Source organism: Phaseolus vulgaris, chromosome 8 (genome assembly GCF_000499845.2).
Source record: "Phaseolus vulgaris cultivar G19833 chromosome 8, P. vulgaris v2.0, whole genome shotgun sequence".
In the NCBI taxonomy this organism is placed as follows: domain Eukaryota; kingdom Viridiplantae; phylum Streptophyta; class Magnoliopsida; order Fabales; family Fabaceae; genus Phaseolus; species Phaseolus vulgaris.
This window is the reverse complement of record NC_023752.2, coordinates 41,427,597-41,453,766: the sequence shown is the minus strand read 5'-3', so window position 1 is coordinate 41,453,766 and position 26,170 is coordinate 41,427,597. Positions and strand designations below refer to the sequence as shown.

Genomic DNA, 26,170 nt, shown 5'->3' with positions numbered 1-26,170 from the left:
AGTGCTACTGCGCAAGGGGTGACTTTTTGGGTGCCAACTCATGCCCCCAATCATCTAGTCACTTACTTTGTGAGCGTATCTGCCTTCCTCTCGTACCCTGCACCCGGCTACCCTGGGCGTGACCTTCCTCTTGAGTCGTATCTGTCCCAAAGGCGTCTCTGGGGCGGCAGGGGTACTTCGCGAGTCAGGCTACCCTACACTGGTGCTATCACTATGGCCTTGAAGCCACCTTTTCCTTCTCTTTATCACTGCCCCGGGTTATCGGGACCTGAGGCCTTCCCACGCCGTCGCTCCCTCCATGGTCTTTCCTACCCATGGGTGTCGGGGAACCACATTGTGATTGCCTTGCTTTGGTAATGTTTGATCTGGCGACGCCCTGGTTGGGCGACGCCGTCACCTAGGCGACGCCTTGCCTTGGCGACGCCTCTCCTTGATGACGCTGGCACTTGGCGTCTCTTTGCCTCGACGACGCCTTGTGTTGACTTTTGACTCCTGGAGTTGACTTTGACCTTGACTTAGTCAACGCCCGGATACGGGATGGTACACAAGCCCCCCAGTCTTAAGCCGAAGACTTGTCTTCAGCGTAAAGACTAAGGCCTCGCCCACGCCATCCACGTGGCACCCGGTGACGTGTCATTCTTGCTGACATAGCAACCTTGAAACCATTGACGTGACGCTCTTAATGGTTGATTGGACATCCTCTGAAACGGGGAAAGCAACGCTTTTTGGGGCCACGCTTAATCGCGTGCCACGTGGTTCATCACGCGGTCATCCTTAAGAACCTCTTGCGCTCCCCCTGAGCGCCTAATCCTGCAACACGTGGCATCATCGCACGGTCACCACTTGTTGTCCCTCGCGCTCCTCGTAACGTTTAAGTTACCCAAACCCCGCGCTTGGAACCACTGTTACATCCACTTTCTCTGCCTTTCCTCACTATTCATCTTCTTCGAATCCCTTCTCTCGCGACCCCTGCTCTTTCGTGCTTCCGCTCTCCACGCCCTTCAACCCCCAAAGGTACGGTTTTTCCTCTCCTTGATGATTCCCTTTACTGCATGAACTGCCTGGGACTGTCCATGTTGCTGCATTTCTTTGGATATCGTTTGTATGCTTCTCCGTTCCTCTCATTCCTCTTTTCTCTCGTGTGGGTAGGGTTCTCCTAGGATTCCCCCATTCTTTCCCTTTTTCTTCTCCCAACCCTTTTTCTCTGAACCCTTTCTTTTCTCTTTTATTCTTCAGCTCTTGCATCAATGGCGAAAACTAAGACCGCCGCACCTCCCCCGCTCCCTAAGTCTTACTATAAAGGTGAGTATGACTGGGCCCCTGACGATCACCTCGACGAATGCTCCACCCTAAACTTTGTTGAGGACGTGGAGGCCCACAGGGGGGACCCTGCGCTTTACAATTTCAACGCCTTCCATAAAAATCACGACTCCCACGTCCTGGTATTGCCGGGTGAGACCTGGGATACCCGTTTGTGTGGACTCAAGAGACACTGGGGGAAGCCCCTTCTTCTTCCTTTATCAAATGGTACTTAAGAGAGTGGGCCTGCGTCTGCCTCTTACTTCCTTCGAGAAGGAACTGCTTACAGAGATAAACACCGCCCCAGCCCAGCTCCACCCCAACAGCTGGGCTTTCGTAAGGGGGTTTCAGATTCTCTGCGGATATCTGGGTGTCCCCTCTTCCGTGGACGTTTTTCTTCATTTTTTCGAGGTGAAGAAACAGGGGAAGAGCCTATGGATGAGCTTTTCTGGTATCTCTGGGCGCATCATCCTTACGCTCTTCCAAAATTCGTTCAAAGGATGGAAAGGGAAGTTCTTCAAAGTACGTGCGACCAAGCACGATCCTACCGTCCTAGAGGGCTTTCCCCTATACTGGACGGATAAGCCCATAACCATGAAGGCCCTGGCTTTGGATGAGCTCGCCCCAGCCGATCGGGATGTGTGCAAAGCCTTGGCGGGGTTGGGGGTAGTCTTCGATACCGCCAAACTCATCGCGAACGAATTCAACGCCCATGGGCTCTCTACCTACTTTGGTATCTACCCTTGATCATTTACACTGCCTTAGCTGTTGTGGTTATACGGATTCACTTGCTTGCTTGAACCCTTGTGATTATCTGCGCGTGTCTGGTTATAACACTCCCCTTCTGCTTTATCTGAATTAATCTGTGCTCTACTATTCTTCGCTGCTGCAGGTTCAGTGATGACTTCTTCGAGGCGGCTTGCTCTTGCCAAATTTTTTAAGAAGGCAAAATCTGCCAAAGAGGGCGGGGACGCCGCTGCCCCTGACGTGCCCACCGTCGCTTCCCTGCCGACTCCTCCACCATCTGCTTCTCCTCCTCCCATTGCCGCGGTTCCATTAGCCATGGCGTCGACCCCTGCCCCAGCACGCCCCAACAAAGGAAAAAGGGTGTTGGTGATAGACTCTGATAGCGGAGACTCGGGCCCTGCCCTGGTTTCCCATAAGAGGAGGGCTACAGGCCTTCCTGCCTCGCCAGCCGCGTTTCCCGGTGGTGGGAGCTCTCAGGGACGATCCTCCAAGTGCTACATCACCTCCACCTCCACCAGCCCACGAGGAACGAGAAGAAAGGATTGACTCGATTCCCGCGCTCTCGTCGTTGCATCGTGACGCAGCTGAGGCCTCAGGCTCCGCCCCTCCTGCACCAGTCCCTGCTTCGACTTCCCGCAAACCCCGAATTCCTCGCCCCGTCCATAGGGAGTTGACGCAGGGTTTCACCGAAGGAATGTCGCCAACTGATCATCAAAAGGGGGGAGGCATGCCTTATTATATGGGGGCATTTCTGGCGGTGGCACTCAAGTGGCGCACCCAGACTCGAAACGCTATCAAAGGGAGGGAGGCTCTCCGCAAGCTGAGACAAGAGGTGGGGGCGTTGAAGGAGGAGAAACAAAACTGGGGGCTCAAGGAGGAAGCTTCCCAATCTTTGCTAAAACTGGCCCACGAGGGTAGGGAGGGGGCTGAGGTGTACGCGCGAGAACTGGAACAAGCGCATGCCGATCAACTAGCCCAGCTCACCTCCTACCAAATCCAAAACATTGGCCTCCAAGAGGCGGTTCTTGCCTCCGAAGTGCAGCGAAGAAAACTTGAAGAGCTGGATGCTGCTTGGAGGCAGAGGTTAGGAGAGAGAGAGGACGCCTTGGCTGCGAAGGTTGAAGCCTTGAGCCTTCTCCAAGCCGAGGCTAACAAGCTCCGCGTGGAGATGGAATTTCTGGAGAAACAATTGATATCCAAGAACTCTAGGGTTGCGGAACTAGAGGGGGAGGTCCAAGAATTGACTGGGGAGATGGCGGGCGCGTTTGAAGAGGGCTTCCAAGAGGCTCTGACTCAGGCGTCCTGCGAGAACCCTGGCATCGATATTTCAAACTGCGACCCCACACACCATGTCGTCGACGGGAAGGTCGTCCCTATGGACTTGGATGACTGAGTCGCTGTCTCTCACCCGCCACCTTCACCTTTCAAGCTTTTACTCCTTTTACACTTTACCTTCGTTTTCGACTCTCTGTGTTAAACTTGTGTACCGCCCTGGTAGTCGGAAGTGATTACGTGGCATCAAGCTACAGTATAGGCGTGTTGACAAGGCCCCAGGTTGGCAGAAGGGAAGGAAGTCGAGGGGCTCGTGAAGTCGCCAGTTATTAAGTTGGCGTGTTCCGATCTCCAGCATACCAGAATCGGCGATCACCGGGTTAAAGATGAAGTCGCCAGATGTAGACTCAGGCGACCTAGTGATTGGAGATCGCCAGAGCAAGCACAACGCCAGAGATGAAGGTGGTGCAGATTATGAAGGCGGCCGACGAGACCACAGGGAAGGTGTATGAAGGCACCCTAACTCGCCAGTTCCAGTAGAGATCGCACTCCCAAGTTAGCTATGTACTGGGCAGCACCATGCATAAATAACTTAGCCAAAGAGAGAGTCAGGAGCAGCGCCCAAGTCAAGGAGGCTCCAGATGATGGCACGTGTACAGTTGGATGCGAGCCACGTGTCCAAGTCTGTAACTGCCAGGAGAGAGAAAGTAACCAGGTATATAAGAGTTCTCAACGAACTTTCTGAGGTACGCACGTTCAGAATAGATTCTTTACGCTTGCGAGTCATAGAGCTTACTGTGAGAGAGGATTTGCACGGTTCTTGTTCTCTTAGTATTTGGTGATTCGGTCACTGACTTGGGCGTTGGAGTGCGATCGGCCGCAGCGGCGCCGCTCTGTTTCTTTGCAGGTTCTTGAGGTGGATCTCGAAGAGGAACGGAGGTTTGAAGCGGTGCACACGTCGATCCTTTGACAAGGCAGTTTCCAGCGTTCTGGTCAACAGGCAGGATCAACTTGTAATTCTTTGATCTGTCTGCACGCTTGTTACAACTCTGGGTTTTTGTATGATTACTTTCGTGCCTTCGCGATATAGAATTCTGCCTGTGCGATCTTACTCTCATTCTTTGCCTTCGCGTGCTTCGGTTGTTTTGTTTGTATTTTACCCGTTTCTTTCACTTCGTTGGGCGGCCTTGTATGCCCGGGAAAGGTCACGTGCCAATGCCCACGCCCATGGAGAGGCTCACCTAGTGAAGCCGTATCGCCCACGGGGTGTCTCTAACACCGAAACGGTCCCTTCCTTGATCCTTAACGCCCGGCGCCCACGCCTAAGGAGAAGCCTGCTACAGCAGCGCTGTATCGTCCCCCAGTGTCTAAAACGCCAAGTGCTCTTGGGGGGGGGGGTCGTTCCCTCCATGGTCTTTCCTTCCCATAGGTATCGGGGAACACCCTGCCAGCGATTTGCTGGCGTTTGGCGGTCTTATCTCCCTCCACAGTCTTTCCTACCTGTGGGTATCGGGGAGGCGACCCTGCTGATATTTGGGTTGGCGACGCCCGTGACATCACGCTGGCGTCGCCCTTTGCGTCCTTCCGGGCGACGCCTCGGGCGTTATCTTTACCTTGACATTGACTTTGATCTTTGCCTTGGTCGACGCTTGATGACAGCGAAGAGCTCAAGGTTTTGCCCGTGCCATCCACGTGGCGCTTCTTGTATGGCTGATGGGACATTCAGTCATTCCACTGAGTCCTGACTCCTACTGTGCCCCTGACCCACTTTCGACGGCGCATCGTACCACTGGATATTCTGTTGATACGACGTTCTCTGAGTTTAACCAGCGGTGCCAGGGCCATCCTTTCATCTTCTGCCACGTGGCTCGATCGTGCGGTGCATCCATTCGCGTTGTTTAATGCTCTAACTGCAATACTTCTACTTGCGTCGTTTGGCGCTCTAACCGCTTTATGTAACTCTTCAAACTCTGAAACCGTTCTCATCATTTCTGCATTCTTCGTAACCTACTTACACTCTCTCTTCTTGCACCCTTTCTTCTCTCACGAAGGGTTCTTCCAACATTTGCTCCCTTCGCTCGACTCTTGCATTTCCGGCGGGCCATACGCCTTTGACAATCCCAGATCTTGTTAAAGAATGTCCTCTCATGCTGCCTCCCCCAGGGTCAGTCCCAAGGACCTATACCCTTGGGCTTCGAGCGAACTTCTTGACGAATGTTCATGCTTACTTGCTACCAAGGCCATAAGGGAACACAAAGGGGATTCATGCTCCTATGATCACCGGGCCTTCGCGAGGAGGCATGACGACGACATTGCTGTGCTCCCTTGCACTCTAGGGGAGCCAGTATGTGGAGACGAACGGGCCAACGAAGGGGTCCCCTTCTTTTACCTTTACCAGGTGGTTTTCAAGACCATCGGAGTGCGCCTACCCTTCTCCTGGTTCGAGAAGGAACTGCTGACAGAGATCAATGTCGCTCCGGTGCAGTTATACCCCAACAGCTGGGCCGTCGTCAAAGCCTTCGACATCCTCTTCGGGTTCCTGGGTTGTGCGCCCTCGGTTGATCTCTTTCTTCACTTCTTTGAGGTGAAGAGGCAGAGGCACAACCTCTGGGTAACTCTCAGTAACGTTCCCGGGAGAGTTCTCCTCACACCCTTCCAAAACTCGTTCACCGGGTGGAAAGGCCGGTTCTTCAAGATCTGTTGCACTGACCTTGTTCCCGACGCTCTGGATGGGTTTCCGCTGTACTGGGTGAGAGAGGCGAGGGCCCTCAAAACCAAACCCTTCAAGAAGCTGGCTCCAAGTGATCAAATAGCTTGCCGGATTCTTGCTGAGGCGGGAGGTTTTGACTCTGCCACTTTGATCAACTTGGAGTTCAACGCTGGAACTCTCGAAAAGTACATATGTAAGAGTCACTGCCCTAGAAACTTCGGCCTTTATTGCTTTCTAACCGTGCCTGTCTTGCTTCATGGTGTCTCTGACACATTTATCTCCCTTGGTGCAGGTTCGAAAATAAACAAAGAGAGGAGGACACGACTTACTCGAGCTCTGCGGGCTGGGATCAGGGCTTCGTCTTCCTCCAGTGCTGACTCCGATGGCCACTGAAAAGTGGCTCTTTTGTGATTTGCATGAGTTGTAATATTTGCCCCATTTGCGCTACTCCCATTGTATCGAACATTGCTTGTAACATCAACTTTTCTATATCATACTTGATTTTTTGCAATGCCACTTTACTTTGCATACGTTTCGTATATTGCGCGCTTTTCCTTCGTCATGTTCCCCAACGACGCCTGTCTTCAGGCGACACCTTCTTTCTTGGCGACGCCTTCTTTCTTGGTGACGCTTTCTTTCTTGGCGACGCCTTCACCTAGGCAACGCCTTTTCCCTTGGCGACGCCTTCACCTAAGCGACGCCTTCACCTAAGTGACGCCTTCACCTAGGCGACGTCTTCTTTTTTGGCGACGCCACACATTACTTCAAACGGAGAAAGATAAAGGCTAAAAACCAAGGCACTTCTTTTTCTCAAACTGGTTTTCCCTTTTATTTGGGTGACCTCATTAAAAAACCCCCGAGAGGGAAAAAGAGTGTCCCCTTCAACTAAATTGTTACATGGCTGCTTACATCCCCTTCAACTAAATTGTTACATGGCTGCTTACATAAATCAACTAAAATAAAATTTTAAGTTGGCTGCATTCCAGCTGCGTGGGATGGGACCCCCCTCCAAGGTCTCTAGGCTGTACGACCCGTTGCCCTTAGCCTCGGTAATTCTGAAGGGTCCAGTCCACTTGGGAGACAGCTTATTCTCCAGCTCGTATGGATGAGCCTTCCTCATAACTAGGTCGCCAATGTGGAACTGCCGCAGCTTTACCTTAGAGCTGTATTGTCGCTCTACTCTTCTCTTCACTGCTTCGGCTTTTATTCTGGCTTCCTCCCTGGCTTCGTCCAGTAGGTCCAGGTTCACCCGCCTTTCTTCGTTGGATTCTTCCGCCACGAAGTTTTGGAAACATGGTGAGCTTTCGTGAATCTCAACTGGGATCATCGCGTCCGACCCATACACCAAGCTAAAAGGCGTCTCCATGGTGGAAGATTGGGGCGTGGTGTGGTATGCCCACACGATCCTTGGCACCTCCTCCGCCCATGCTCCTTTGGCCTTTTCCAGCCTTTTCTTTAGCCCTCTCAGCAAAACTCTGTTTGCTGACTCTACCTGCCCATTAGTCTGGGGGTGTTCAACTGATGCAAACACCTGCTTGATGCCTACCTCAGCACATAGGTTTCTCAACTGTTGACTGGCGAACTGGGTTCCGTTGTCAGATATCAGCCGCCTAGGTACGCCAAAACGGCACACAATGTTCTTCCACACAAAATGTTGTACCTTGTGCGCAGTGATCTGTGCTACAGGCTCTGCCTCTATCCATTTGGTGAAGTATTCGATGGCGACGATCAAATACTTCATCTGCCTGATGGCCAGTGGAAACGGGCCCAGGATGTCGATTCCCCATGTATGGAAAGGCCACGGGCTGTATATGGATCGCAACTCTTCTGGCGGCGCCTTGTGCCAGTCGGCGTGCTTTTGGCATTGCCTGCAACGCTGAGCGTGTCGTGCGCAGTCCTCTTTTACTATTGGCCAGAAGAAACCTGCGCGTATCACCTTGGAGGCTAGCGACCTTCCCCCTACGTGGCTCCCGCAGATGCCTTCGTGTAGCTCCGCCATTATCCTGGTGCACTCGTCGCCACTTACGCATGTTAGGATAGGGTGAGTGAAACCGTGCCTGAACAGCACCCCATCCACCAAAGTATATCTTGCGGCATTTCTTTTAACCTTCTTGCCCTCTTCAGGCTCCACTGGGAGAGCCCCATCCGCCAAGTATCGCTTGTAGGGCGTCATCCAGGTGTCTCCCTCGGTTAAAACACATACCTGCATTTGCTCTCCCTCGGGCACATCCGCGTACGTGCTGATGCGGGGCACCCTCTGCGTATCTTGGGTCAAAGAGTAATGACTCCTCGGCCTTCCCCTTGTTGTATAAATCTGGAGGACGTCCACCCTGTTGTCTTCCACAAATCTACGCGGAGCTTTGAGAGTCTCCTGGATCACTGTCCTCTGTCTACCCCCCTTGCCTGAGCTGGCTAGCTTTGCAAGCAGGTCAGCTCTGGCATTCTGCTCCCTTGGGACATGTATCAGCTCAAAAGCGTTGAATGCCCCCTTCAACAACTATTTCAGATATGCCGCCATCTGTGGGTCCTTCGCCTGGAACTCACCCGACACCTGCCCCGTAATCAGCTGGGAATCGCTTTTCACCAAGAGGTTCTGCGCGCCCATCTCCTTGGCCAGGAGCATTCCTGCTATCAGGGCTTCATATTCTGCCTGATTGTTACTTGCCCTGAAGGCGAAGCGCAGGGCCTGCTCAATCAGCACGCCGTTGGGTCCCTCCAAGACTATTCCCGCACCACTCCCTTGCTGGTTGGAAGAGCCATAAACCGAGAGCAACCACTGCGAGCCCACCTCCACCTCTTGCTCTCCTCTGGGCAAAAGTTCCGCTATAAAATCCGCGTATACCTGCCCTTTGATGGATCCTCTAGGCTCATACTGGATGTCGAATTCTGACAGTTCCACCGCCCAGCGTACCATTCTCCCAGCCACGTCAGGCTTCTGCAGCACCTTCTGTATGGGGAGGTTTGTCATCACTACCACCGTAAAGCTGTAGAAGTAATGACGGAGCCTCCTGGCTGAAAATACCACCGCCAGCGCTGCCTTCTCCAACGCCTGGTATCTGGTTTCTGCGCCTTGTAAGGCCTTACTTACAAAATAGATGGGTTTTTGAATCTGGTCCTGTTCCTGGACCAGCACTGAGCTGATAGCTCGTTCCGTTACCGTAAAATATAACCGGAGGGGCACGCCTGTTACCGGTTTGCAGAGGACCGGTGGCGTTGCCAGGTACTCTTTTAACTTAATGAAAGCCACTTCGCATTCGTCAGTCCATGCAAAGCGACTGTTTCTCTTGAGGCACTGGAAATATGGATGCCCCTTCTCTCCCCCGGCGGAAACAAACCTTGAGAGCGCCGCCATCCGCCCTGTCAGCTGTTGCACTTCCTTTACCGACGCCGGGCTTCGCATGGCGATAATCGTCGTGCATTTGTCGGGGTTCGCCTCTATCCCCCTATCTGTGAGCATAAAACCCAAGAACTTACCGGCCCCTACCCCGAAAACACACTTCTCAGGGTTTAACTTGAGGCGGTACTTGGATATCGTGACGAACAACTCCTCCAGATCCGCCATGTGCTGCGCCCTATCCTACGACGCCACCACCATGTCGTCTACATAGGCGTACACATTCCTCCCGAGCATCGGCGCCAGGACCTTGTCCATTAACCTTTGGTACGTGGCGCCCGCGTTTTTCAGCCCAAAAGGCATCACCTTATAGCAGTAACTACAGGTCTCAGTCATGAATGCAGTTTTGTTCTCATCTCTCGGGTGCATCTTGATCTGGTTGTATCCGGAGAAGGCGTCTAGGAAACTCAGCACCTTGCTGCCGGACGCACTGTCCACCAAGGCGTCGATGCTGGGCAGCGGGTACGAGTCCTTTGGGCACGCCTTATTCAAGTCTGTGAAGTCCACGCACATCCTCCACTTTCCATTCGCCTTTTTCACCAAGACGACATTGGCAAGCCACTCAGGGTATTGAATCTCCCTGATATGGCCAGCCTTCAACAGCTTTTGCGTTTCGTCCTTCACCACCTGCTGTCTCTCCTCATTGAACTTTCTCCTTCTCTGGCGCACGGGGCGGACCGTGGCATCCATGCTGAGGTGGTGACACAGGAAATCAGGGTCGATACCGGGCATATCCGAGGCGGACCATGCGAAGGCATCCAGGTGGCGCGAAATCACTTCTGCCACCCCTTCCTGTTCTTCCGGGCTCAGCAAACTCCCTAACTTGAATGTCTTGCCGCCAATCTCCCTTTCTACGGCGTTGGTTGCTGGCTGTTCTCTGCTATCATCCTCGACGGGCGCCGCCTCTTGCACGGGCGCCACGTCGCTAGGACCTTCCTCCATGGGTGCGTCTGCTTCGGGCGTCGCCCTCGCCGGTATGGCCTTAATAGGCGTCGACCCCGCGGGCGTCGCCTCAATCATCGTCGTGTCCGCGCTTGGCGGACGTTCATATACCATGAAAACGCCTCTCTTTGTTTTCAGGCTGTTCTCATAGCATTTCCTCGCCTCCTCCTGGTCTGACCTGATGACTATCACCTTACCACTGAGGTCCGGCATCTTCATCTTCATGTGGCGTGTGGATGACACCGCGTTCAAACGGTTTAACGCCAGCCTGCCCAGCAAAATATTGTAGGCGGAGTTGGCGTTCACGACCAGGTACCGGATGTGTTCGGTACGCGAGGCCTCTCCATCCGTGAACGTAGTCCTCAACTCCAGGTAACCTCAGACTTCCACCTGGTTATCCGCAAACCCATACAGGCACCCCGTGTAGGGCCTCAACAGGTCGGGGGACAACCGTAACTTATTAAATGTCGACAAGAACATGACGTCCGCCGAGCTTCCCTGGTCAACAAGAACTCGATGCACCTTTCTTCCCGCTGTGACTACCGAAATGACAACGGGGTCGTTGTCGTGCGGCACCACGTCTCGGAGGTCCCCTCTTGTGAATACGAGGTCCGACTCCCACGGCTCACCCGAGAGTCTTTCTTCGATTGAGTTAACCCCCTCGCGTATTTCTTCCGCTGGGAGGCTGAGGGACCACCGCCGGAAAAACCTCCAGCTATGGTATGAACCTCGCCGAGAACCGGCGTCTCGTGTGCTGGTTCTTCCGCCGGCGGCGACAAGGTGGCGGTCGTTGTGGGCTCCGCGACATAATCCTTCAAAAATCCAGTTCTCACCAGCTCATCTAGCTGGTAACCCAACGACAGGCAGTTATCAATGTGGTGCCCGAAAGCCTCGTGGAACTCGCACCAAGAGTCTTTGCGAGGCCCTAACACCTTGTCAGTCTTCGCCGGTCGCCTCAGCCTGGTCTCATTGACCCTGACGGGCTGAGCTCGCGCCGGTCCTCTCGGGCGTGAGGGCACGACGCTGGTGCGCTTCACGCACACCTCCCCTTCAGAAGCAATATGTTCTACCGCCCGACGCCGTAACTCAGCGAAAGTCCTGGGGCGGTTGCGAATGATAGACTCTCCAAACGGACCGGGGCATACGCCTTTCACCAACGCGTACACGATAATAGGCTCCTCTGTCGTGCCAACCTTCACAACCTGGGCCCCGAAGCGATTAATGTATTCCTTCAGGGTCTCCCCTTGATACTGCTTCACATCGAACAAATCGTAGGAGACCGGCGGCGGGGCTTTGTTTGCCAAGTATTGTTCCCTGAACAATCGTGACAATTGGCGGAAAGATGTGATATGACCGTCCGGGAGGCTGATGAACCAGTCCATAGCCATCCCAGTCACGGTGCTCATAAAGAGCTTGCACTTGGCAGCGTCAGAACCGCCTACCAGGACCATCTGTGTGTGAAATGCAGCAAGGTGCGTCTCTGGGTCCTCCATCCCGGTGAAGATCACCTTGGGCCCCGCGAATGTGTTCGGGATCACTGCATCTAGAATCTCCTGCGAGAAGGGAGTGGAAAACTCCCTTGGTGGGGAATGGTTCCCCATCTCGTCATGTCCATGTTGCCCCCGATTATTTCTCAGGCCCTGGCGCAACTCCTCATTTACACGGTGGAGCTCTTCGTTCCTCTCATGCGAGGCGTCTAGATCCGCATGCATGCGTTCCTGTTCCAGCTTCGACGTAGCCATATCCTGCTGCAGCCCCCTCATTATCTCCAGGACCTGTTGCATGGATAGTTCTGCTGGGGCTGCGCGTGCTGTGCCTCGTCTGGTGGGGGCCATTGTCACTCCAACCTCCTCAAACGTTACTGTAACTTGGTAGATTTTCTCGAACTTGTGATGGGACTGATGTTTTATATCGGCCCCACGGTGGGCGCCAAATGTTCCGTCCGGTTGACCGGGACGTCTTCGTGCGCGACCTCAACCGTCAGCTAGGGACTCCTTCCCACGGGTTACCTGTGGATTCCTGCAAAAAGAGGACAAAAGGGCGCCCTAGCGGCCGATTGCACTCCGACGCTCAAGTCAGCCAGCAAGAAACCCCAAAACTGGGCACCTCCGTATCCGAGCACCGAGTATGGCACTCTGAAGGTGGTAAAAAGAACTGTGTATTGTGTGTATATTCTCGTTCTGGCAAACCGTCTCTCCCTAGTCCCTTGTGCGTAACCTCAAGGCTCGAGCAAGCAACTAGAGTATCTTTGGAAAATTTGCCAAAGTTCAAACCTCGTTCCCAACATTCTCCGCACTATTTAAACTACCCAAGCATTTAAAGCGCCTTAAAGCGCTTTTAATTACAAACGTAACGTGCTCATTAAAGCGTTTAATTACAAAACGTAGCGCATTTAAGACGTTGAAACGCTTGGGAGCCATTATAGTACCTGAACGCCCGAAACGGAAACTGTATTGAATGACTTAATTACCTGGCACCTGACTAAAGGGTGTTTCTATTCTGACCTTGCTGTCGTACACGTGGAGGACCTTACGACACCATGACCCCATCTGGGGCGTTTCTGCCCAGCTGGGGACGTTTCTACGTGTGAGTCCTCCTGCCTGGGAGTGCTACTGCGCAAGGGGTGACTTTTTGGGTGCCAACTCATGCCCCCAATCATCTAGTCACTTACTTCGAGAGCGTATTTGCCTCCCTCTCGTACCCTACACCCGGCTACCCTGGGCGTGACCTTCCTCTTGAGTCGTATCTGTCCCAAAGGCGTCTCTGGGCGGCAGGGTACTTCGCGAGTCAGGCTGCCCTACACTGGTGCTATCACTATGGCCTTGAAGCCACCTTTTCCTTCTCTTTATCACTGCCCTGGGTTATCGGGACCTAAGGCCTTCCCACGGCGTCGCTCCCTCCATGATCTTTCCTACCCATGGGTGTCGGGGAACCACACTGTGATTGCCTTGCTTTGGTAATGTTTGATCTGGCGACGCCCTAGTTGGGCGACGCCTTCACCTAGGCAACGCCTTGCCTTGGCGACGCCTCTCCTTGACGATGCTGGCACTTGGCGTCTCTTTGCCTCGGCGACGCCTTGTGTTGACTTTTGACTCCTGGAGTTGACTTTGACCTTGACTTAGTCAACGCCCGGATACGGGACGTGTTCCGCCCGGTTGACCGGGACGTCTTCGTGCGCGACCTCAACCGTCAGCTAGGGACTCCTTCCCACTGATTGCCTGTGAATTCCTGCAAAAAAGAGGACAAAGAGGCGCCCTAGCGACCGTTTGCACTCCGACGCTCAAGTCAGCCAGCAAGAAACACCAAAACTAATCACCTCCGTCTCTGAGCACCGCGTATGGCACTCTGAAGGTGGTAAGAAATAACTGTGTATATGTGTGTGTGTTGTCTCTTTCAGGCAAAAATATTTCCCCAGTCACCTGTACGTAACCTTGAAGCACGAGCAAGCAACTAGAGAGTTCTCTGGTAAATTTGCCAAAAGTTCCAACCCTTTTTCCAACATTCTCCGCGCTATGTAAACTACCCAAGCATTTAAAGCGCCTTAAAGCGCTTTTAATTACAAACGTAACGCACTCATTAAAGCGCTTAATTAGAAAGCGTAGCGCATTTAAGACGTTGAAACGCTCGGGAGCCATTATAGTACCTGAATGCTCGAAAGGGAAACTATATTGAATGACTTTTAATTACCTGGCACCTGACTGAAGGGTGTTTCTATTCTGGCATGGCTGTCGTACACGTGGAGGGCCTCACGACGCCATGACCCCATCTGGGGGCGTTTCTGCCCATCTGGGGACGTCTCTACGTGTGAGTCCTCCTGCTTGGGAGTGCTACTGCGCTAGGGGTGACTTTTTGGGTGCCAACTCATGCACCCAAGTATCTAGTCACTTACTTTGAGAGCGTATCTGCCTTCCTCTCGTATCCTGCACCCGGTTGCCCTGGGCGTGACCTTCCTCTTGGATCGTATCTGTCCCGAGGGCGTCTCTTGGGCGGCACGGGTACCTCACGAGTCAGGCTGCCCTATACTGATGCTTTCACTATGGCCTTGAAGCCACCTTTTCCTTCTTTTTATCACTGCCCCGGGCTATCGGGACCTGAGGCCTTCCCAAGGTGTCGCTCCCTCCATGGTCTTTCCTACCCATGGGTATCGGGGAACCACACTGTGATTGCCTTGTTTTTACACTGTTTGACCTGGCGACGCCCTAGTTGGGCGACGCCTTGCCTTGGCGACGCTTCTGCTTGGCTGTTTGAACTGGCGACGCCCTGGTGGGGCGACGCCTTCACTAGGCGACGCCTTGCCTTGACTTTGACTCCCCAGCCGTTGACTTTGACTTTGACTTAGTCAACGCCCGGATACGGGACGGTACACAAGCCCCCCAGTCTTAAGCCGAAGACTTGTCTTCAGCGCAAAGACTAAAGCCTCGCCTACGCCGTCCACGTGCCCTCCTGATGACGTGTCATTCTCTGCTGACTCAGCAATTTTTCGAATTATTGACGTGACACTTTCTGAACCACAGAGGTATTCTTAATGGCTGATTGGACATCCCTGAAATGGGAAAAATAATGTCCTTTAAAGTTGCGCTTAATCGCGTGCCGCGTGGCTTATCGTGCGGTCCTTTTTAAGAACCTCTTGCGCTCCCCTTGAGCGCTTCATCTTGCAACACGTGGCATCATCACACGGTTATCATTTGATGTCCCTCGCCCTTCTCGTAACGTTTAAGTTACCCAAACCCCGCGCTTGCCACTACTGTTACATCCACTTTCTCTGAATCCCTTCTCACTGTTCATCTTCTCTGAATCCCTTCTCTCGCGACCCCTGCTCATTCGTGCTTCCGCTCTCCACACCCTTCAGCCCCAAAGGTATGGTTTTCCCCCTCCTTGATGATTCTCTTCACTGTATGAACTGCTTGGGACTGTCCATATTACTGCATTTCTTTGGATATCGTTTGTGTGCTTCTTCGTTCCTCTCGTTCCTCTTTTCTGTCATGTGGGTAGGGTTTTCCTAGGGTTCTTCCATTTTTCCCTTTTCTTCTCCCCAACCCCTTTTCTCTGAACCCTTTCTTTCTGTTTTGATCTTCAGCATTGGCATTGATGGCGAAAACTAAGACCACCGCGCCTCCCCCGCTCCCTAAGTCTTATTATAGGGGCGAATACGACTGGGCTCCCGACGAACTTCTGGACGAATGTTCCCTCCTGAACTCTGTTGAGGACGTGGAGGCTCACAGGGGGGACCCTGCGCTATATAATTTCAATGCTTTCCACCAAAATCACGACTCCCAAGTCCTGGTAAGCCGGGTGCGACCTGGGATGCCCGTTTGTGCGGACTCACGGGATACTGGGGGATGCCCCTTCTTCTTCCTCTATCAAATCGTGCTCAAGAGGGTGGGCCTGCGTCTGCCCATCACTTCTTTTGAAAAAGAGCTACTGACAGAGATAAACACTGCTCCCGCCCAGCTCCACCCCAACAGTTGGGCTTTTGTGAGGGGGTTCCAAATTCTCTACGGCTATCTAGGTGTTCCCTCTTTTGTAGACGTTTTTCTTCACTTCTTCGAGGTAAAGAAACAGGGGAAGAGCCTATGGATGAGCTTTTCTGGCATCGCCGGGCGCATCATTCTTACGCTATTCCAAAATTCATTCAAAGGATGGAAGGGGAAATTCTTCAAGGTACGTGCGACCAAGCGCGATCCTACCATCCTAGAGGGCTTTCCCCTATACTGGACGGATAAGCCCATAACCATGAAGGCCTTGGCTTTGGATGAGCTTACCCCCTCCGACCGGGATGTGTGCAGAGCCTTGGCGGGACTGGGGATAGTCTTCGATACCGCCAAACTCATCGCGAACGAATTCAACGCCCATGGGCTTTCTACCTACTTCGGTATCTGCCCTTGATTCTCTATGATACATTAGTTGTTGTGGTTATCTGCGTGTGTTTGGCCATAGAATTTTCCCTCTGCTTCCTCTAAACCAAACTTTACCCTACTATTTTTTGCTGTTGCAGGTTCAGTGATGACTTCCTCGAGACGACTGGCTCTTGCCAAATTTTTGAAAAAGGCAAAATCTACCAAGGAAGGCGGGGACGTCGTAGCCTCCGACGTGCCCACCGTTGCTTCCCTGCCGATCCCATCACCACCTGCCTCTCCTTCTCCCATCGCTGCGGTTCCGTTAGCCATGGCGTCAACCCCTGCCTTAGCGCGTCCTAACAAAGGAAAAAGGGTGTTGATAGTAGACTCCGACAGCGAAGGCTCGGGTTCTGCTCTGGTTCCTCATAAGAGGAGGGCTACGGGTTTCACTGCTTCACCCGCCGCGCCCCCCGACGATGGGAACTCTCTCAGGGACGATCCTCCCAGTGCCACCTCACCGCCTCCTCCGCCAGCCCACGAGGAGCGAGAGGAAAGGATTGACTTGGTTCCCCCACCTTCGCCGTTGCCGCATCGTGACGTAGCTGAAGCGTCGGGCTCCGCCCCTCCTGTATCAGTCCCTGGCTCGACTTCGCGCAAACCCCGGATTCCTTGCTCCATTCATAGGGAGTTGACGCAGGGCTTCACCGAAGGGATGACGCCGACTGATCCTCAAAAAGGGGGAGGTATGCCTTACTATATGGGGGCCTTCCTGGCGGTGGCAATCAAATGGCGCACTCAGGCTCGAAATGCCATCAAAGGGAGGGAGGTTCTTCGCAAGCTGAGGCAAGAGGTGGTGGCGTTGAAGGAGGAGAAGCAGAATTGGGGACTCAAGGAGGAAGCTTCCCAATCTCTGCTAAGACTGGCCCAGGAGGGCAGGGAGGGAGCTGAGGCGTACGCGCGAGAACTGGAGCAGGCGCATGCCGCTCAACTGGCCCAGCTCACCTCCTATCAAATCCAAAACATTGGCCTCCAGGAGGCGGCTCTCACATCCGAGGTGCAGCGGAAAAAACTTGATGAGTTGGATGCTGCTTGGGGGCAGAAGCTGGGTGAAAAAGAAAACGCCTTGACTGCTAAGGCTGAAGCTTTGAGCCTTCTACAAGCCGAGGCTAATAAGCTCCGGGTGGAGAAGGAATTTCTGGAGAAACAATTGACATCCAAGGATTCCAGGATTACCGAACTAGAGGGGGAGGTCCAAGAACTGACGGGGGAGATGGCGGGGGCGTTTGAGGAGGGTTTCCAAGAGGCTCTGGCCCAGGCGTCCTGCGAGAACGCGGGCATCAATATTTCGAACTGCGACCCCACTCACCATGTCGTCGGCGGGAAGGTCGTGCCCATGGACTTGGAAGACTGAACCGCCGTCTCTCACCCGCCACCTTCAGCTTCATGCTTAACTGCTTTATACTTTACCTTCGTTTTTGATTTTATCTGTTAAAACTTGTAATTCTGTGAACTACCCGTACTCTTGTTACTGATTTGGGGCGTTCGCATGATTGCCTTTACGTCTTTGCCATATACGATTCTGCTTGTGCGATCTCATTCTCATCTTTTACCTTCGCGCGCTTCGATTATCTTATCTGTGTTCTGCCCATTTCTTTCACTTCGTTGGGCGGCTTTGTATGATCGAGAAAGGTCGCGTGCCAACCCTCACGCCCGTGGAGAGGCTCACCTAGTGACGCCGTACCGTCCACGAGGTGTTTCTAACACCGAAACGGTTCTCTTCCTGATTCTTAGCCCCCGGCGCCCTCGCCTAAGGAGAGGCCTGCTACAGCAGTGCCGTATCGTCCCCGGGTGTCTAAAACGTCGAGTGCTTTGGGGGGGGGGGGTTCGTTCCCTCTATGGTCTTTCCTTCCCATAGGTATCGGGGAACGCCCTGCCAGCGATTCGCTGGCGTTTGGCGGTCTTATCTCCCTCCACAGTCTTTCCTACCTGTGGGTATCGGGGAGGCGACGCCAGTGACTAACTTTGCCTTCTTTGATTTCGTCTCCCTCCACAGTCTTTCCTACCTGTGGGTATCGGGGAGGCGACGCCAGTTGGTATTTGGGTTGGCGACGCCCGTGACGTCTCACGCTGGCGTCGCCCTTCACGTCCTTCCGGGCGACGCCTCGGGCGTTACCTTTACTTCGACTTTGACTTTGATTCTTGCCTTGGTCGACGCCTGACGACAGCGAAGAGCTCAAGGTTTTTTCTGTGCCATCCACGTGGCGCTTCTTGTATAGCTGATGGGACGTTCCGTCATTCGACTTGATCCACGTGGCGCTGTTTGTATGGTTGATGGGGCATTCAGTCATTCCATTTTCTGACTCCTGCTGTACCCTTGACTCATTTTTGACAGCGCATCGTACCACTGGATATTCTGCTGATACGACGTTTTCTGATTTAAACCAGTGGTGCCAGCGTCATCCTTTCATCTTCTGCCACGTGTATCAATCGTGCGGTGCATCCATTCGCGTCGTTTGGCGCTCTAACCGCTTTATTTGACTCTTCAAACTCTTGAACTATCTTCATCATTTTCTCACTCTTCATAACCTACTTGCGTTCTTTCTTCTTGCACCCTTCCTTCTTGCACCCTTTCTTCTCTGTCGAAGGGTTGTTCTAGCCTTCGCTCCCCTCGCTCAACTCTTGCATTTCTGGCAGTCCTGATCTTGTTAAAGAATGTCGTCTCACGCTGCTTCCTCCAGGGTCCGTCCCAAAGACTTGTACCCTTGGGCTTCGAGTGAACTTCTTGACGAGTGTTCATGCTTACTCTCTACCAGGGCCATAAGGGAGCACAAAGGGGATTCGTGTTCCTATGACCACCGGGCCTTCGCGAGGAGGCATGACGACGACGTCGCTGTGCTCCTTTGCACTCTAGGGGAGCCAGTATGTGGAGACGAATGGGCCAACGAAGGGGTCCCTTTCTTTTACTTTTACCAGGTGGTGTTCAAGACCATCGGGGTGCGCTTACCCTTCTCCTGGTTCGAGAAGGAACTGCTGACGGAGATTAACGTTGCTCCGGCCCAGTTATACCCCAACAGCTGGGCCTTTGTCAAAGCCTTCGATATTCTCTTCGGGTTTATGGGTTGTGCACCCTCGGTTGACCTCTTTCTTCACTTCTTTGAGGTGAAGAGGCAGAGACACAACCTCTGGGTAACTCTCAGCAATGTACCCGGAAGAGTTCTCTTCACACCCTTTCAAAGCTCGTTCACCGGGTGGAAAGGCCGGTTCTTCAAGATCTGCCGTACCGATCTTGTTCCCGACGCTCTGGATGGGTTTCCGCTGTACTGGGTGAGAGAGGAAAAGGTCCTCAAAGCCAAACCCCTCAAGAATCTGGCTCCAAGTGATCAAATAGCTTGCCGGATTCTTGCTGAGGCGGGAGGTTTTGACTCTGCTACGGTGATCAGCCTGGAGTTCAACGCTGGGACTCTTGAGAAGTACATATGTAAGAACCACTGCCTTAGGAAACTCGGCCTTAGTTACTTTCTAACCGTGCCTGTCTTTCTTCATGGTGTCTCTAACACGTCTTTTCCCCTGGTGCAGGTTCGAAAATAAACCAAGAAAAGAGGACACGACTTACTCGAGCGCTGCGAGCTGGAAAAGGGGCTTCGCCTTCCTCCAGTGATGACCCTGATGAGCGCTGAGAAATGGCTTGTTCGTGTTTTTGCATGATTTGTAGCGTTTGCTCCGTTTGTACTGCTCCCATTGTATTGAACAGTGCTTGTAACAACAACTTTTCAATGTCATACTTGATTTTTTGTAACGCCACTTCACTTTGCATATGCTTCATGTACTGCGCGCTTTCCTTTCGTCCTGTTCTTCCGGCGGTGCATGTCTTCACTTGGGCGACGCCTGCTCAGGGCGACGCCCTTATCTAGGTGGTGCCTTCTTTCTGGGCGACGCCATGACCTAGGCGACGCCTTCTTTCTCGGCGACGCCATGGCCTAGGCGGCACATCACATTACTTCAAACAAGGAAAGATAAAGGCTGAAAACCAAGGCACTTCTTTTTCTCAAACTGGTTTTTCCTTTTATTAGGGTGACCTCATTAAAAAACCCCCGAGAGGGAAAAAGAGCGTCCCCTTCAACTAAATTGTTACATACTGCTTACATAAGTCAACTGAAATAAAATTTTAAGTTGGCTGCATTCCAACTGCGCGGGATGGGGCCTCCATCTAGAGTCTCCAGGTTGTACGAACCGTTGCCCTTAGCCTCAGTAACTCTGAAGGGTCCGGTCCACTTGGGAGACAACTTATTCTCCAACTCGTATGGGTGGGCTTTCCTCATCACTAGGTCGCCAACCTGAAACTGTCGCGGCTTTACCTTAGAGCTATATTGCCGCTCTACTCTTCTCTTCGTCGCTTCAGCTTTTATTCTAGCTTCTTCCCTGGCTTCTTCTAGCAGATCCAGGTTTACCCGCCTCTCTTCATTGGACTCCTCCACCACAAAGTTTTGAAAACGTGGTGAGCTTTCATGTATTTCTACTGGAATCATCGCGTCCGACACGTACACCAAACTGAAAGGCGTCTCCATAGTAAAGGATTGGGGCGTGGTGTGATATGCCCATACAATCCTTGGCACCTCTTCCGCCCACACCCCTTTGGCTTTCTCTAACCTTCTTTTTAACCCCCTCAGCAGAACTCTGTTTGCCGACTCTACTTGTCCATTGGTCTGCGGGTGTTCGACCGACGCGAACACTTGTTTGATTCCTACTTCAGCACACAGATTTCTCAACTGCTGACTGGAAAACTGGGTCCCGTTGTCAGATATCAGGCGCCTAGGTACTCCAAAGCGACACACAATGTTTCTCCACACGAAATGTTGTACCTTATGCGCAGTGATCTGTGCCACGGGCTCCGCCTCTATCCACTTAGTGAAGTATTCGATGGCGACGATCAGATACCTCATCTGCCTGATTGCCAGTGGGAAAGGGCCCAGGATGTCAATTCCCCATGTATGGAAAGGCCACGGACTGTATATAGACCGCAACTCTTCTGGCGGCGCCTTGTGCCAGTCGGCGTGCTTTTGGCATTGCCTACACCGCTGGGCGTGTCGTGCGCAGTCCTCTTTCACTGTTGGCCAGAAGAAGCCTGCGCGTATTACCTTGGAGGCTAAGGATCTTCCCCCTACGTGGCTCCCGCAGATGCCTTCGTGTAGTTCCGCCATTATCCTGGTGCACTCATCGCCACTGACGCATGTTAGGATAGGGTGGGTGAAACCGTGCCTGAAGAGCACCCCATCCACCAAAGTATATCTTGCGGCATTTCTCTTGACTTTTTTACCCTCTTCAGGGTCCACTGGAAGAGCCCCATCTGCCAAGTATCGCTTATAGGGCGTCATCCAGGTGTCTCCCTTGGACAAAACACATACCTGCATCTGTTCTTCCTCAGGCACACCCGCGAACATGCTGATGCGGGGCGCCCTCTGCGTATCTTGGGTCAAAGAGGAATGACTCCTCGGCCTTCCCCTTGATGTATAAATCTGGAGGACATCCACCCTGTTGTCTTCCACGAATCGACGCGGAGTTTTGAGAGTCTCCTGGATCACTGTCCTCTGTCTACCCCCCTTGCCTGAGCTGGCCAGCTTTGCGAGTAGGTCAGCTCTGGCATTCTGCTCCCTCGGGACATGTATCAGCTCAAGAGCGTTGAACGCCCCCTTCAACAACTGGACGTATTTCAGATACGCCGCCATCTGTGGGTCCTTTTCCTGGAACTCACCCGACACCTGCCCCATAATCAACTGAGAGTCGCTCTTCACCAGGAGGTTCTGTGCGCCCATCTCCTTGGCCAAGAGCATTCCTGCTATCAGGGCTTCATATTCTGCCTGATTGTTGCTCGCCTTGAAAGCAAAGTGCAGGGCCTGCTCGATCAGTATGCCGTCGGGTCCCTCCAAGACTATTCCCGCACCGCTCCCTTGTTGGTTTGAAGAGCCATCAACCGAGAGCAGCCACTGCGAACTCGCTTCCACCTCTTGCTCACCTCCGGGCGAAAGCTCTGCTACAAAATCCGCGTACACCTGCCCTTTGATGGATCCTCTAGGCTCGTACTGGATGTCGAATTCTGACAGTTCCACCGCCCAGCGTACCATTCTTCCTGCTACATCAGGTTTCTGCAACACTTTCTGTATGGGGAGGTTGGTCATCACCACCACCGTGAAGCTGTGGAAGTAATGACGGAGCCTCCTAGCAGAGAACACTACCTCCAGCGCCGCCTTCTCTAGCGCTTGGTACCTCGTCTCAGCCCCCTGTAAGGCCTTGCTTACCAAGTAGATGGGCTTCTGACTGTGGTCCTGCTCTTGGACCAACACGGAACTGATGGCCCGCTCCGTGACAGTAAAATATAACCGGAGGGGCACGCCCGCTACCCGCTTGCAGAGGACCGGTGGCGTCGCCAGGTACTCCTTCAGCTTAATGAAAGCCGCTTCGCATTCATCAGTCCATGCAAAGCGACTGTTCCTCTTGAGGCACTGGAAGTACGGGTGCCCCTTCTCTCCTCCGGCGGAAACAAACCTCGAGAGCGCCGCCATCCGCCCTGTCAGCTGTTGCACCTCCTTCACCGACGTCGGGCTCCGCATGGCGATAATAGCCGCACACTTGTCGGGGTTCGCCTCTATCCCCCTCTCAATGAGCAGAAAACCCAAGAACTTACCGGCCTCTACCCCGAAAACACACTTCTCGGGATTCAACTTGAGGCGGTACTTGGATATTGTGTGGAACAACTCCTCCAGGTCTGCCATGTGCTGCACCCTATTTTGCGACGCCACCACCATGTCGTCTACATAGGCGTACACATTCCTCCCAAGCATTGGCGCCAGGACCTTGTCCATTAGCCTCTGGTACGTGGCGCCCGCATTTTTCAGCCCGAAGGGCATCACCTTATAGCAGCAACTGCATGTCTCAGTCATGAATGCAGTCTTGCTCTCGTCTCTTGGGTGCATCTTGATTTGGTTGTACCCTGAAAAGGCGTCTAGGAAACTTAGCACCTTGCTGCCGGACGCACTGTCTACCAAGGCGTCGATGCTGGGCAGCGGATACGAGTCCTTTGGGCATGCCTTGTTCAGGTCCGTGAAGTCAACACACATCCTCCACTTTCCGTTCGCCTTTTTCACCAAGACGACGTTGGCGAGCCACTCAGGGTACTGAATCTCCCTGATGTGGCCAGCGCTCAGCAGCTTCTGCGTTTCGTCTTTCACCACCTGTTGTCGTTCCTCATTGAACTTTCTCCTTCTCTGACGCACGGGGCGGACCGTGGCGTCCATGCTGAGGTGGTGACACAGGAAATCGGGGTCGATGCCTGGCATATCCGAGGCAGACCATGCGAAGGCGTCCAGGTGGCGTGAAATCACTTCTGCCACCCCCTCCTGCTCTTCTGGGCTTAGCGAACTTCCTAACTTGAAAGTCTTGCCGCCAATCTCCCTTTCTACGGCGCTAGCCGCAGGCTGCTCCCTGCTATTATCTTCGACAGGCGCCGCCTCTTCCATGGGCGCCGCCTCTTCCACGGGCGCCGCGTCGTCAGGGCCTCCCTCCATTGGCATATCTGCTTCGGGCATCGCCCTCTCCACTATGACCTCTTCAGGCGTCAGCCCAGCGGGCGTCGGCTCAATCATCGTCGCGTCCACACTCGGCGGACGTTCATACACCATGAATACGCCTCTCTTCGTTTTCAGGCTGTTTTCATAGCATTTCCTCGTCTCCTCCTGGTCTGACCTGATGACTATCACCCGGCCACTGAGGTCCGGCAGCTTCATCTTCATGTGACGGGTGGAGGACACTGCGCTCAGACGGTTTAACGCCGGTCTGCCCAGCAAAATATTGTAGGCGGAATTAGCGTTCACGACGAGGTACCGGATGCTCTCGGTACGGGAGGCCTCTCCGTCTGTGAACGTAGTCCTCAACTCCAGGTACCCCCGGACTTCTACCTGGTTATCCCCGAACCCATACAAGCACCCAATATATGGACTCAACAAATTGGGGGACAGCCGTAACTTATTAAAGGTCGACAGAAACATGACATCTGCCGAACTTCCTTGGTCTACAAGCACTCTGTGCACCTTCCTTCCGGCGGTGACGACTGAGATGACAACGGGGTCGTTGTCGTGGGGTACCACATCTCGGAGGTCTCTTCTTGTGAACACAATATCTGACTCCCATGGCTCCCCCGAGAGCCTCTCTTCGATTGAATTCACCCCCCTCGCGTATTTCTTCCGCTGGGAGGCGGTGGGTCCTCCGCCGGAAAAACCTCCAGCAATGGTGTGGACCTCGCCAAGCACAGGCATCTCGTGTGCTGGTTCATCTGCCGGCGGCGGCAAGGTGGCGGTCGTTTCGAAATCTGCGACATAGTCTTTCAAAAACCCAGTCCTCACCAGCTCATCTAGCTGGTAGCCCAACGACAGGCAATTATCGATGTGGTGCCCGAAAGCCTCGTGGAATTCGCACCAAGAGTCTTTTCGGGGCCCCAACACCTTGTCGGTCTTCGCCGGTCGCCTCAGCCTTTCGGCTATGTTAGGCACGGCGATCAAATCCTTCAACTCAACCACGAAGTTGTACCTCGCCGGTCTCGCTCTTTCTCTGGCGGGGCGATCGCCCCCTGATGGGCCCCGGGGTTGGGGCTTTCTGGCCTCGTAGGGGCGTCTCGCCTCTGGCTTCTTTCTTCCCGTCGTGGTCTCATTGACCCTGACGGGTTGGGCTCGCGTCGGTCCCCTTGGGCATGAGGGCACGGTGCTGGTGCGCTTCACACATACCTCCCCTTCAGAAGCAATATGCTCTACCGCCCTACGCCGTAGTTCAGCGAAAGTCCTAGGGCAGTTGCGGATAATGGATTCTCCAAAGGGGCCGGGGCATACGCCTTTCACAAAGGCGTACACGATCATAGGCTCCTCTGTTGTACCAACCTTCACGACCTGGGCCCCGAAGCGATTGATATACTCCTTCAGGGTTTCCCCCTGATACTGCTTCACATCAAACAGATCGTAGGAGACCGGCGGCGGGGCCTTGTTGGCTAAGTACTGTTCCCTGAACAATCGCGACAATTGGCGGAAAGATGTGATATGACCCTCTGGGAGGCTAATGAACCAATCCATAGCCATCCCAGTCAGGGTGCTCATGAAGAGCTTGCACTTGGCAGCATCAGAACCGCCTATCAGGACCATCTGTGTGTGAAATGCGGCCAGGTGCGTCTCTGGGTCCTCCATCCCGGTGAAGATCGCCTTGGGTCCCGCGAACGTGTTCGGGATCGCTGCGTCTAGGATCTCCTGTGAGAAAGGAGTGGAAAACTCCCTTGGTCGGGAATGGTTCTCCATCTCGTCATGCCCAGGCCGCCTCCTATCGTTTCTCAGGCCCTGGCGCAACTCCTCATTCACACGGTGGAGCTCTTCGTTCCGCTCATGCGAGGCGTCGAGGTCTGCCTGCATGCGTTCCTGCTCCATTTTCGAATCCGCCATGTCCTGCTGCAGCCCCCTCATTATTTCCAGGACCTGCTGCATGGATAGTTCTGCTGGGGCTGCGCGTGCTGTGCTTCGTCTAGTGGGGGCCATTGTCACTCCAACCTCCTTCAACGTTACTGTAACTTGGTAGATTTTCTCGAACTTGTGATGGGACTGATGTTTTATATCGGCCCCACGGTAGGCGCCAAATGTTCCGCCCGGTTGACCGGGACGTCTTCGTGCGCGACCTCAACCGTCAGCTAGGGACTCCTTCCCACTGATTGCCTGTGAATTCCTGCAAAAAAGAGGACAAAGAGGCGCCCTAGCGGCCGTTTGCACTCCGACGCTCAAGTCAGCCAGCAAGAAACACCAAAACTAATCACCTCCGTCTCTGAGCACCGCGTATGGCACTCTGAAGGTGGTAAGAAATAACTGTGTATATGTGTGTGTGTTGTCTCTTTCAGGCAAAAATATTTCCCCAGTCACTTGTACGTAACCTTGAAGCACGAGCAAGCAA

General features: G+C 53.5%; 1 protein-coding gene across 1 annotated transcript; it reads left to right on the top strand.

Annotated features, from left to right (window-relative positions):
• The first annotated feature begins 1,247 nt into the window (after positions 1–1,247).
• On the top strand, positions 1,248–17,612 carry LOC137825157 (uncharacterized). The gene is made up of 4 exons (XM_068630831.1): positions 1,248–1,527; positions 2,192–2,451; positions 2,495–3,362; positions 16,360–17,612. The coding sequence occupies exons 1-4, from the start codon at positions 1,248–1,250 to the stop codon at positions 17,610–17,612; spliced, it is 2,661 nt and encodes an 886-aa protein (XP_068486932.1).
• The last annotated feature ends 8,558 nt before the right edge of the window (positions 17,613–26,170 follow it).